Source organism: Rhinichthys klamathensis, unplaced genomic scaffold (genome assembly GCF_029890125.1).
Source record: "Rhinichthys klamathensis goyatoka isolate OS25496 unplaced genomic scaffold, OSU_Roscu_1.1 h1tg000033l_1, whole genome shotgun sequence".
NCBI classification, from domain to species: Eukaryota; Metazoa; Chordata; class Actinopteri; order Cypriniformes; family Leuciscidae; genus Rhinichthys; species Rhinichthys klamathensis.
This window is the reverse complement of record NW_026606582.1, coordinates 967,771-980,709: the sequence shown is the minus strand read 5'-3', so window position 1 is coordinate 980,709 and position 12,939 is coordinate 967,771. Positions and strand designations below refer to the sequence as shown.

At 44.6% G+C, this 12,939-nt stretch overlaps 1 protein-coding gene across 1 annotated transcript in view; it reads left to right on the top strand.

Annotated features, from left to right (window-relative positions):
- slc5a12 (solute carrier family 5 member 12) overlaps positions 1–12,939 on the top strand; it is a 51,356-nt gene that overhangs the window by 19,715 nt on the left and 18,702 nt on the right. The window contains exons 5-9 of the mRNA XM_056245718.1: positions 3,510–3,664; positions 3,839–3,979; positions 9,741–9,870; positions 10,044–10,132; positions 10,402–10,514. Coding sequence (XP_056101693.1) covers positions 3,510–3,664; positions 3,839–3,979; positions 9,741–9,870; positions 10,044–10,132; positions 10,402–10,514 — 628 coding nt within the window. The remainder of the gene's footprint in view (positions 1–3,509; positions 3,665–3,838; positions 3,980–9,740; positions 9,871–10,043; positions 10,133–10,401; positions 10,515–12,939) is intronic.

Sequence of the window (12,939 nt, the reverse complement as noted above, 5' to 3'; positions counted from 1 at the left end):
GAAGAAGTTACGTCAGGCGTGATCTGACGAATCAGGGAATGAGGGTTACATACGTAACCGAGACGTTCCCTATCAGTCAGTCACGTTCAACATTACCATTGTAATCATCTGGTCACCCTGGCTATTCACCAAAGTAGCCCTCTTCCTTTCAGAAGAGGAGTTAGATTGGGGTATAGACTAGTGGACTCCACCTCATCTGAGGTACTTGAGGCTCGATTGCAACACCGTGATGGTCATCTTCCTGCAGTGGGTACATGACTCATCCACGAAAGCTAGCTCAGTGTGCATGATACCCAGACATGTGAGGCAACGATCGTGACTGTCAGCCAGAGCTAGTCTCATCCTCAGACATCACGCCCACGGACCGTTGGCAGAACGTCTGATACAGGATGTCCGGGAGACTTGTGTGTCGCGTTCTTTATCTGTCTACCTGGAAACAAATGCCATGACTCCAAAACCCCTTGTGGAAGAAGAAAGCAGTCATGTTTACAACTGTGACAATGAGTGCTTACCAGGATCAACTAAACGCTGGATTTTCAAAAGTATGTGAAGTTTGCAGCTCCATTGTTGCAGTAAACTTGCACACCGTTCTTGAATGAATAATTTATTAGATGCACGCCGGTGTGTTATTGTGGGGACATCAACATTTGTTGTCACGCCCCTAAACATGATGTGGAACAAAACAAACTGTGATTGGTTGCGTTACATGTCAGTCAAACGTCCTCTTGTGCAGTACTTGGCCAAGAAAAGCTGCGATAGAGTCCAGACCTTCTGCCGTCAGTCTGAAGGTCTGGCTATGCTAGGTAAAGACCACATCCAGAAACACATGGAAACACACATTTCAGCGGTGTGTTTCTCTTGATTTCCTTTAAAGGGGTCCTATTATGCCCTTTTACGAAGTCTTTATTTTGTTTGTTGGGGTGTACCAAAAAAATGCTTTCATGCTTGATTGTTCAAAAAACAAATTATTTTTCACATATTTGACATTATTACAGCACCTCTCTCCCCAGTCTGGCCCGAACGCACCATGTAGTTCCTGTTTCGATGAAGCCCCTCCTTCCGAAATATGAAATGTGCTATGATTGGTTAGCTGGCCCAGTGTGTTGTGATTTGCACCACTTAGCGCATATTGGGGAAATGTCACGCCCCTTACCATAACCGCGAGTTCATCTGCTCAGGTGGCAATATTAAAGATGGCGTACATTTCAAACCAATTCAAGTCTGATTGAAAAGATTGTTAAAAAAAAACAGAAGATCATGCAGAACGGAGTTCATGCACGGACTTTGCAAGCACGGATTTCACTAGATGTTTCTGAGTGGTATGTCTTTTGTGTGTAATTTACTTATACATTTTAGATACAATGTTATACACCATTTAATGATGATATTTGTCAGAAAACTATGGTAATACAAACAGTAATCGATCACAAAACCATGGTTAATTTTCCTAAGGGGCGGCGAACTTACAAAAACGAGAGCTTACAAACGCTACAGTAAACACTATATCAACATTAATGTTGGCTACCAGGAAAGCGGAGGCAAACAGCTTTGCCCTTTGTTTACATCGTAGCAACAACTTAAAACTTATAATTGGAACTGTTAATAGAAAGCACAACTACAAATAATAAGGCATACTTACAAGTTAATAAGGCATACTTACAAACAACAGATTGTCCCGACAAAAGTGGGAACTGCTCCATTTCAGGAGAAGCTTTTGTGCGTAGCCTGCATTGTACTGGTTCTGGAAGCTGTTCTCCATAAAATGTGCAGCACACAGATAAACGTTGGGGTTTTAATGTACAGGGACAGTGTCAGCCTTATTTTTGCGTATTCCGTGGGTGGAGATGAGCAACATTGTGACTTCATAAAGCCTGTAAAAAATGTGTTGTAGTCCAAACGAGTCATTCGTTGTAGTTCTTGGTAAGTGAATTCTGTTAAATAAAATATCTCCCTTTGGAGTGGACTTTGAGCGTAACCTTTCAAATCTTTTTATGCTCAAACAGCAACATTACACACTAACTAAAGGTGAAAAAGTGAAAAAGCATGATAGGACCCCTTTTAAAAAAGAGCTGATTCACAGCGAATCTGATCTTTTTAAAGATGCCGTTCTGTCCTGCTGGATGCAGTTGATATCTCTTTCCCACTACCCTCGATGGTGAGGCGGCACAGGGGACCTTGGAGGTTCCACAGATGAAGAGTGAGATTGTGGTGTACTTATGCCCGCAAAACACCCCCACCTGGAGGAATTGTCCGAGGCTCCCTTCCAGGGCATGCAAGTTTACCTCATCGCTCACAGCGAGAGCTTACAATGCCTCTGGCAGCATCTACACTGCATGCAATGGCCATCCTGCAAGTCTTCCTTCGGGCTACGAAGGTCACGCCACAGGCCCTGGATCGGGCAATGTCTACATTGGTGGTCTAGGAGTGTGACCTGTGCCTAAACCTTGCAGAGATACGGGATGCTGAGAAAGTTTGCTTTCTCAACGTCACCATTGCCCAAGGCAGCCTCTTCAGTGATACTGTAGTGTAGAGGACTTCGCACAGCAGTTCTTGGCAGTGACGGAGGCCATTGAGAGGAAAGCTTGCAGCACACAATAACACATTCATCTAAAGCTGCTCTCAGCAGTGTGGGTGGCATCAGGAGGTTTGCTAACAGTATACCAGCAGTCATGTATTTTGAACTGACATATATATACATACAGTATATATATTAAAAAATGGTTTAAATTAAAAAAATTTTTAACACTTTAGAATAATGGTCCATCATTAATAAGTAACTATGCAGGAACTATACTAATGAGTAGTACTACCTTAACACTTCAACTACTACTATTAACTAATATGGAAACAAGCTTAACTAATCAGTAAGTAATATCGAATTTAGGACTAAGATAGTTTCTTATTAGGTAATCAATAATTACTTAATGAGATTGGCATCATTAAGAACTAATAGGTAATTATGACAAATTATAAAGAATTACTAATTAACTACTAATCACAACATTAACATGTCTGAGACGTAATCAGTCATCATTTTTACTCTAAAAATAGTCATAAAATGCATCACTCAAGCATTACTCAAGCATTACCTAGTCACTCTTCAAGGACTACTAGTGATCTGGACCATTATTTTAAAGTGAAAAAGATGTTTCTCACTTTAAAATACTGGTCCAAATCACTAGTTCCTGCTTTGTGGTTGTGGTGAGGACAATAAATTAAGGACAATTGTGTCTTCCGACATGACTATAAATTAAATGTATAGACAATAAAAATGAAAAGTATCAATTACTCTGTTAATATATCATTATCATACCTAGAAATTATAATCTGTTTCATGAGAAAACATGAACTGTTTGAATTAACTTGTGAAATGTTTGATCGTTGAAATATTACTGTAAATTTAAACCTTGGAGAAATGTTTAAGTCTTGTGAATGGGGCATTCACATGGACTCAGTGGCTGGTGATCAGACAGAAACAGTAGAAACAGTGCCAGTGTGTGTGTGTTTAGGGTGGATTGAAGGCTGTGGTCTGGACAGATGCCTTCCAGATGGTGGTGATGGTGGTCGGGTTCCTCACTGTTTTGATCCAGGGAGCGAATAGAGCGGGGGGGATTGAGACTGTTTGGAGCACAGCTCACACAGGAGGCAGAATGGAAGTCTTTGAGTATGTATGTGTTCAGACACTGGTTATACTTAATAAATAAAAATGCACTTTATTTAATTTTAGATGTACTATTATTACATGTCATTATTGATTTATGATTTATACATTGTTTACCAGCATCAATGAGTACATTTAAATAGTGATAATTTGTAACAGGTTAAAATATTTTTCCAGCTTTGACGTCAATCCTCTAAGGCGACACACGTTCTGGACCCTGACTGTAGGGGGCACCTTCACGTGGTTGGGTATCTATGGGGTAAATCAGTCAACGATCCAGAGATGCATCTCTTGCAAAACAGAAAGTCACGCACGCTGGTGAGCTCCCATTACATGTAACTTTCCATAATATTCCCAAAATCTGGTCATGGATTTTGATAAAAAATAAAAATAAAAAAATAAATCCTTTTAAAAATCTGATTACTATTAAATTATTTAAATAAAAACATTTATGTATTTATACAAATACATTTATCTGGCCATTTTGCAAATCAATATGTTTAATTATTAACAGTGGTGAAAATTAGTTCATTATGTAATGACATATTTTGTGAAATTTGTTTTTTCCTTTTTTAAATGTTTTACATGTTCTTGTAACATAAACAGTACAATAGCGACATCAAAGTCATGTATGAACTGATCAAATATATACAATGTAAGTCACTTTGGATAAAAACATCTTCCACATCCCTATATGCTCTTGAATATTTCTTAACCCTCTGGTGCTGCTCGTGTGGCGGTCACAAATGACTGTTTTTTTTAAATCATATAAATCATTTTTTTATTTCAATGAAATGAAAGCACTATATTTTAGTTCAATAATGTTTGTTATTTAATATTTTGTATTTTAAGGGATTTTATGGAACGAAATTATATTTATGGAATAGTTATGATCCATTTATTACCTGTTAACCACTTTTTGAGCATAGGCCTGAAAAGGACATTTCCAACTTAAAGTGTTGTAAATCTTGATTGCTTTGGAGCACAGAAGATTGGTCTCTTTCTAAAGAAGTCACTTGGATTAGATTATTGCTAAAGTGAAAGTAAACAAAAAAGTGAAACCAAAAAAGTTATAGAATTTTAAGTTTATTATTATGAAAAAATTCAAAAATACTATTTTTACATTTTATATTGAAATATCTATTTTCCAAAACATGTTTTAAAACTGTGAGAAAATCAAAACCATCAATCTAAACAAGTTGTCCTCCACATTTTTGGTTGATTTGTAAAAAAAATAACTTTCAGTAAGATTTTGTTTGGGCGCAGTACCAAGCGTTTCCTCTAGATGAAATTAATCTCCTATTCGTTTCCAATGCAGTCATTTTTGACCGTGAACAAGTGTGTCTATATATATATTTTTTTCAGGACCATGTAACATTTTCGAATCATGTCCATGATTTTCTTTTGTGTGTTCACATAGCAAAACGTCCCGGGTTACGTATGTAACCCTAGTTCCCCGAAGGGACGGACGCTGCGTGTAATCACAGTGGGAACGCCCTCCAGCGTGACGCGTCTGAAGCATGAATGAAATCAGTCAATGGAGAGAATGAGCGTACGGCGAGTGACGTCATCGACCAGGAAGCTATAAATATCCCCTGAGCACACAATACGCCAGCTTAAAAGTTACTGAAGCAAGCGACCCAAGGGGATCCCGAGAGTATGGCAGGACACGCAGCGTCCGTCCCTTCGAGGAACTAGGGTTACATACGTAACCCGGGACGTTCCCCTTCAGGGACTACCGCTGCGTGTAATCGCAGTGGGAACGCAATACCCACATCCCCATACTACCAAATCCCCGTCTTGTGTCATCAGGAGACACAAACCGACGAGAGAACCTGAGCCCCTGGAGTGGAGCTAAGGTCAAGGGAATAAAATCTGACGAAAGTGTGCGGTGAGGACCAGCCTGCCGCATCACAAACGTCCTGAAGAGAAGCTCCTGAAAGAAGAGCTGTAGAAGCAGCCATACTCCGGGTGGAATGAGCCCTTACAGCTAAAGGTGAAGGCTGATGGGCCGAACCGTAAGCAAGTGAGATGGCCTCGACCACCCACTTGCTCATCCTTTGCTTAGATGCAGGACACCCTTTCTTAGGTGACCCAAAAAGACGAACAGTTGTTCCAATCTCCTCCACAGGGCAGCTCTGTGGACGTAAGCATCTAAAGCACTAACTGGGCACAGCAAATTAAGTTTCTCCTGGTCTGACGTCAGAAAAGGCGGAGGACAGAAAAACCTGCAGAACTATAGGTCTAACAGAAACAGTTGGAACCTTAGGAACATAACCTGGTCTCGGAAAGAGAAAGGCCTTAACCATACCAGGAGCAAATTCCAGGCACGAGGGAGCCACCGAAAGTGCTTGAATATCTCCAATTCTTTTTAGAGATGAGATAGCGAGAAGAAGGATAGTCTTTAGAGTAAGAAACTTTTCCGAAACTTCCTCGATGGGCTCGAAAGGAGCTAGGGAGAGACCTTCTAAGACGACGGCCAGATCCCAAGCTGGTACCCTCGTGCGAACTGCAGGCCTCAGCCTCAAGGTGCCACGAAGGAAGCGAGATATAAGTGGGTGTCTCCCGAGGGAACCTCCACTTGAAGGGGCGTGGTAAGCAGCTAAGGCCGCCACATACACCTTCAGTGTGGAGTGGGATAACCCTGTGGAGAGACGGTCCTGCAGGAAATCCAGCACTGTACCAACCGGTCAGTTAACTGGGTCCTGCTGGCGCTCTCCACACCAAGAGGTGAAAAGTTTCCACCTCGCGGCATATAACTTCCTCGTGGAGGGAGCTCTGGATTTGAGGATGGTCTCAACGACCTCAGTCGAGAGACCAGAATCTATGAGCTGGGCCCCCTCAGAGGCCAAGCCCACAGCCTCCATAGTTCTGGGCAGGGGTGAAGAATCGACCCGGCCGCCTGAGAGAGTAGGTCTCTCCTGATCGGTATCTCGAGAGGAGAGCCGTCGAGAAGAGACACTAGGTCCGCAAACCATACTCGAGCCGGCCAGAACGGGCCAATTAGCAGAAGACTGAGCCCGTCCCGGCGAACCCTCTCCAGAACTCGCGGAAGCAGAGTGATCGGGGGTAATGCGTACAGACGTGACCTCGGCCACAGATGTACCATCGTATCCAACCCCAGCGGGGCTGGATGGCTGCGAGAGAACCACAGTGGACAGTGTGATGTTTCTCGAGAAGCAAATAGGTCTACCTCGGCACGACCGAAATGTTTCCATAGGAGTTCCACCACCTCGGGGTGAAGACTCCATTCCCCGGGCCTCGGCCCCTGTCTTGACAGGATGTCTGCCCCCTGATTTAAATACCCCGGGAGATAAATAGCTCTCAGAGAAAGAATTTTCCCCTGGGACCATAGAAGGATCTGACATGCCAGTTTGTAAAGCGGGCGAGAACGCAGACCCCCCTGATGGTTGATATAAGAAACCACCGATGTGTTGTCTGTCCGGACAAGAACATGGTGCCCCCTTAGGTCTGGGAGGAAGTGTTTCAGAGCCTGAAACACCGCCAACATCTCTAGGCAGTTTATGTGCCACAGACGATGATGGTCCTCCCACAGACCCTGAGCCGGGCGACCTTCCATGATCGCCCCCCAACCCGTGAGAGAGGCATCTGTCGTTAGCATAACGCGACGACAAGGAGCTCCTAACACAGGGCCTTGGGACAGAAACCAAGGATCTTTCCACATGATCAGGGCGCGATGACACCGTCGCGAACTCATGATCATGCGAAGCGGATTTCCCCTCGGGGAGAATCCCTTGGTTCTGAGCCACCACTGTAACGGTCTCATGTGCAAGAGGCCAAAAGGTATCACGTTGGACGCAGCTGCCATGAGACCAAACAGTCTCTGGAACTGTTTTACAGTGGATGACTGGCCTAGCTTGACCTGATCTACTGCGGCGAGAATCAAAGCAATACGAGCAGGTGACAATCGTGCCTGCATCGTCGTTGAATCCCACACTACACCTAGAAAAGTGGTTCTCTGTAATGGAGAAAGAACACTCTTTTTGGCGTTGAGCCTCAGCGCCAGTCTCTTGATATGAGCAAGAACGACATCTCGGTGCCGAACCACCTGTTGTTCCGATTGAGCTAAAATCAAGCAATCGTCTATATAATTCAGAATGCGGATGCCCTGTAACCTCAGCGGGGCTATAGCAGCATCCATACACTTCGTGAATGTTCGGGGTGACAGTGCTAGGCCGAACAGAAGAACCCGATATTGGTACGCTTCGCCCCCGAAAGCGAACCTCAGGAACTTCCTATGTTGAGGGAGGATAGATACATGGAAGTAAGCGTCCTTTAGATCTATCGTGACAAACCAGTCCTCGGATCTGATTTGAACATCCCGAGTGAAGGCCCTGTGAAGGCAGGGTTAGCAGAGCAGACCCCTGAGGGCATCGGGAAAGACAGGGCACCGTGTTTTTGTGCAGTGAACTCAAGTCTTTCACGATGGTTCCTCAGAGTCCTGACGTTCAGCACGTCAGGATTTTTTCGACGCGGCCTTCTTGGTGATAATGACTGTCCTCAGATCAGCCCTACCGCGAGAAGGTCACGCCGGAGAGCGCCCCGCCTCGTCCCTCCAATTTCTCTGCGGGGGGGGGGGGGGGGGGGGGGACGAGACGCGACACTCCGTTTCTGCTGCGCTCTTTTTGAGGTACTCGGCGACTGCCCTCCGCCGCCGAGTAAGCCTTCCCCACTAACACAGAAGTATTATAGTGGTTTAGAGGGCAGAGCCGGTGCTTTAAGTGAAGACGATGAAGCAGGCAAGAGATAGCTCACGAGCGTCTCCTCTGCCTTCGGCATCGTCACATAACCAGCAGATTTAGCACCAACAATGTTATTATTTTTTTTTTCATAAGCATTGGACTGATTTGTGTAAATTCTGCTTGAGACCGGTCTAACCCAGGTCTTTGAAACCTCAGCATGAAAATCTGGGAAGAACGGTAAGCACCGGCGAGAAGGTTGAGGTCGTGCAGACAGAAATCAAACATCTAGTTTACTTTTAGACTCCTGTCTATCAGCTGGCCACTCGATACTGAGCTTTTCAACAGCCCGAGATAACACATCCATCAAACCTTCATCATTTGCAGTATAATGTGACAAACTTCCTTTGATACAAAACTTTCGACATCCAGCTCCTCAGAACTGGACAATCTTAATTCAACATCATCATGTGCCTCCACCCAGGCAGAAGTAACCGCCGCAGCGCGTGCTTCCAGAGACCCGGATGAGAGGCACTAGATCTCGCCGGAGATAGCTGAGATAGGGCGGAGCCCGTCTCAACGTCGCCCGTGAGATCCATCTGCGAGCCCCAAGACAAGCGCCGCCGCTCTGCCTCAACAGAAGCGGGACCCGAGCCTCGGGGAGCTCGCAGCAAATCACTCTCCTCGAAGAGCGATCGCCGCGAGCGCAGAGTTCTCAAGGGAAAACGCTCGCAATGCTGACAATCGACTCCCTCGAGAGCCGACTGGGCATGCTGCACTCCCAAACAAGCCACACATAACTCGTGTGAATCCCTACCCGCGTGTACAGGGGGAAACACACTTTCTATACTGCTCGCTCATATTGTTTTTTTAATATATAATATATATATATATATAGTGAGAAACTCCTGTCTAAAACAGACAAACACAATCGATAGATTTCAGACACACACAGAGCCTGCTGAAGTAACAAAAGCTGGCGTATTGTGTGCTCAGGGGATATTTATAGCTTCCTGGTCGATGACGTCACTCGCCGTACGCTCATTCTCTCCATTGACTGATTTCATTCATGCTTCAGACGCGTCACGCTGGAGGGCGTTCCCACTGCGATTACACGCAGCGGTAGTCCCTGAAGGGGAACCTTAACGTTTAGAAATTCTTAAAAAACAAAACCTAATTGAACGAACAGCACCAGAGGGTTAATCTAACTTGTACTTTTTTTATAGATATTTTGACATTTTTTACCCATTCTTTAACTTAAATGCAATTTCCTTTTTTACTTCTACTACTTTTTGCATTTCTGATTTTACAAATATAGACTGAAAATTCAAGTTCAGTTCGAGTTCAGTTAATAAAAAAATGTCTTTCTTTTGTCTTAGGGCTCTGTATCTGAATCTGCTGGGTTTGTGGATAATTTTGTTCTGTGCTGTTATATCTGGTCTAATGATGTACGCTTTCTACTCCGACTGTGACCCCTGGTCAAGTGGATTGGTCTCTGCACCAGACCAGGTGATGATATACATTTATTTGAAATAAACCTCTAAAATATAATCACCTGAATGAAACATTAGAGCATCCACATGTCAATGGTTAAATATAATTTGTTTAGCAGTATTATTATTGGCACTCACTAAAGTGAGGTAAGTCATATCGTTAACGTTAGCGTATCCATTTCTTCTCAGCTCATGCCATATTTTGTGATGGAAATTCTCGGGGCATTTCCAGGATTGCCTGGGTTATTTGTTGCATGTGCATTCAGTGGGACTCTGAGGTAAAGCCAAGGCATTTTGTCCCTCAATGAGTTTCAGACAATTACAAAAGTTCACAGTAACATATGCGTTAATGTAGTAATATAGCTTACATTTTTTTAAATAAAATTTTTTTTTGCTTAAGACCCCGAATACAATGTTTAATTATAAAGATGTTTCTTAGATTTAGAAATACGGTACCACTGATTTAGAGACATATAGCTATTTCATATAGCTGAGCAATACTTCTGACCTATAAAAGGAGACATCATGTTCTGTTTCTCTTTTTCAGCACAGTAGCTGCCAGTATCAATGCTTTGGCCACGGTAATGTATGAGGACTTTGTGAGCCAGTGTTATGGAGATCTGTCCAACCGAGCAGCCAACTGGATCAGTAAAGCACTGTGTAAATACACCCAATGTGTTCAAACCTTTTAAGGGCTTTAATGGAGGATTCTCATAATGAGAATATTAATTGTGTCATATGGCATAAGAGCAGATTTATCACTGAAAAGACTTTTCTCAGTGGATCAGTACATCATTATGAGTCACAGCGGGGGAAAAAACAACATGAAAAGTCTGTTCGTTCTGCAACTTTAAATGGGCAGAAATGGAAATTCAAGAGATCATTGGATCTTCAGATTTTACCAATAAACGTCTGACGTTTTAACAGGCAGAAGTAGGTCAAACAAACAGCAGAGTGAACCAAAACAACCCGAGTAGCTGAACACTCGTGTGAGCACCACTTTATAAAGCTGGTCTAGAAATCATTGAGGAAGTTACACACTCAACACTTGGAACATTAAAGAATGATCATTTCACCATAAATGAGTGATATTTACAGATTTGAATGATCTTGAAGAACATTGTGCTTTAGAATACTTTTAAAAAGTATTCATCAGACACTTTCGTTCAATGCTGGAAGGCCGACACTTCACTGCTTTTGTAGACCACAAGCCACTAACTTTTGCCATGGCCAAGGTGGCTGAGCCGTGGTCCGTCCGCCAGCAACGTCATCTGTCCTACATTTCAGAGTTCACCACGGACTTGCAGCACGTTGCTGGTAAGAACAACCGCGTGGCGGACTGCCTATCACGGGCTGTGGCAGGGGCAGTCCATCTTGGTTTGGATTACGACCACATGGCGGCGGCTCAGTCCACAGACCCGGATGTGCAACTCCCGAAGACCTCGAATACAGGGCTGCAGATCGAGGACGTGGTTTTTGGTGATGCCGGCACTATGCTCCTGTGTGACATCTCCTCAGGTAGTCCTCGGCTGGTCGTTCCCTCGGAATGGAGACGACAAGTTTTTGATGCCATCCATGGTCTCTCCCACCCAGGTTCAAAAGCGTCACAGAGACTGGTTGCAGCAAAGTTCGTTTGGCACGGCCTCAAGAAGAATGTTAGGGACTGGGCTAACACCTGTGTTGAATGCCAACGGGCCAAAGTACACCGCCACACTAAAGCCCCGTTAGAGTTTTCCCGGTTCCTGAGAGGCGTTTTGACCATGTAAACGTGGACCTGGTCGGTCCTCTGCCCTCCTCTCACGGTTTCACGTATCTGTTAACCATGGTTGACAGGACCACCCACTGGCCTGAGGCTGTGCCACTGACGTCGGTGGCATCCGTCGAGATGACACGGGCATTTATTGGCACCTGGTTTGCCCGTTTCGGCACCCCTTCGGACATGTCCTCTGACCGAGGCGCGCAGTTCACGTCTGAGCTGTGGGACGCTGTTGCACAGAGACGCTGTCGGTGTGAATCTCCACCGCACGACCGCATATCATCCGCAGGCTAACGGACGTTTTCATAGGTCGATGAAGGCTGCCCTGCGTGCCAGCCTCAAAGACAGCAACTGGGTCGACAAGCTCCCGTGGGTGATGCTGGGCATCAGGACTGCGCCAAAGGAGGACCTTCAGTCCTCATCCGTGGAACTTGTTTATGGACAGCCGCTGCGGGTGCCAGGGGATTTTGTCCCTAGCACCACGGTTCCCTGGTCTGCTACTCTCCAGCGGTCTACTCTACTGGACAATGTGAGGCTTTTCGCACCTGTCCCTACTTCCTTTCACGGACTCCCGGGCTCGCGATCCTCAGGGTGCAGGATCCGCGTCTGCCGAGTCAGCGCGGAGAATGCATTCCTGTGGATCGCGAATAGGATCTCTTTACGGGGTTGGAGACGGGTCCGCGGATCTTATCTCCTCCCTTTCCACGAGGGATCCAGTGCTCTCTCGCCGGTCTCAGAAGCCCGCGCTGCGGTCTCTTCCACCCGGGGTGAGAAATCAATGCTTCAGTGCTCTACCTCCGAGGAGTTAGATGTGCTGGGCATTGAAAGTGACACAATCATGGGGGAAGTGGATTTTCCATCTCTTCCCCAGCGTATGAGAATTATATATAGCCTATATATATATATATATATATGATAGTTTATATATTATATATAAAATAAAGTATAAGTATATATTTAAAGAATGTATATATAAAAAAATATATATAATAATAAGCTGGTGGAGGTGTTTACTAAGGCTGTAGATAAATTAAATATTTAATGGCCAGCAGAAATAAGGGGGCACTCGTCCTTAAAATAAATTGAACGAGTTTCCTTCCCTCTATTTTTCCACCTCCATCACGGGGCCTTCCATTTTTCCCGATCTGCACAGCGAGCTGTCTAGATCATGGAAAAAGCCTTACTAATTTTTTAGCCCCACATTCATGTATATTCAGATATTTGGGGGTTAAGAGAGTATGGCTATGGGGCAATACCCCGGGTAGAACAGACACTTGCGAGCTATGTCTCCCGGTTCAGTATCGTCCCTGAAGGCGTCGGCTTCTCTCA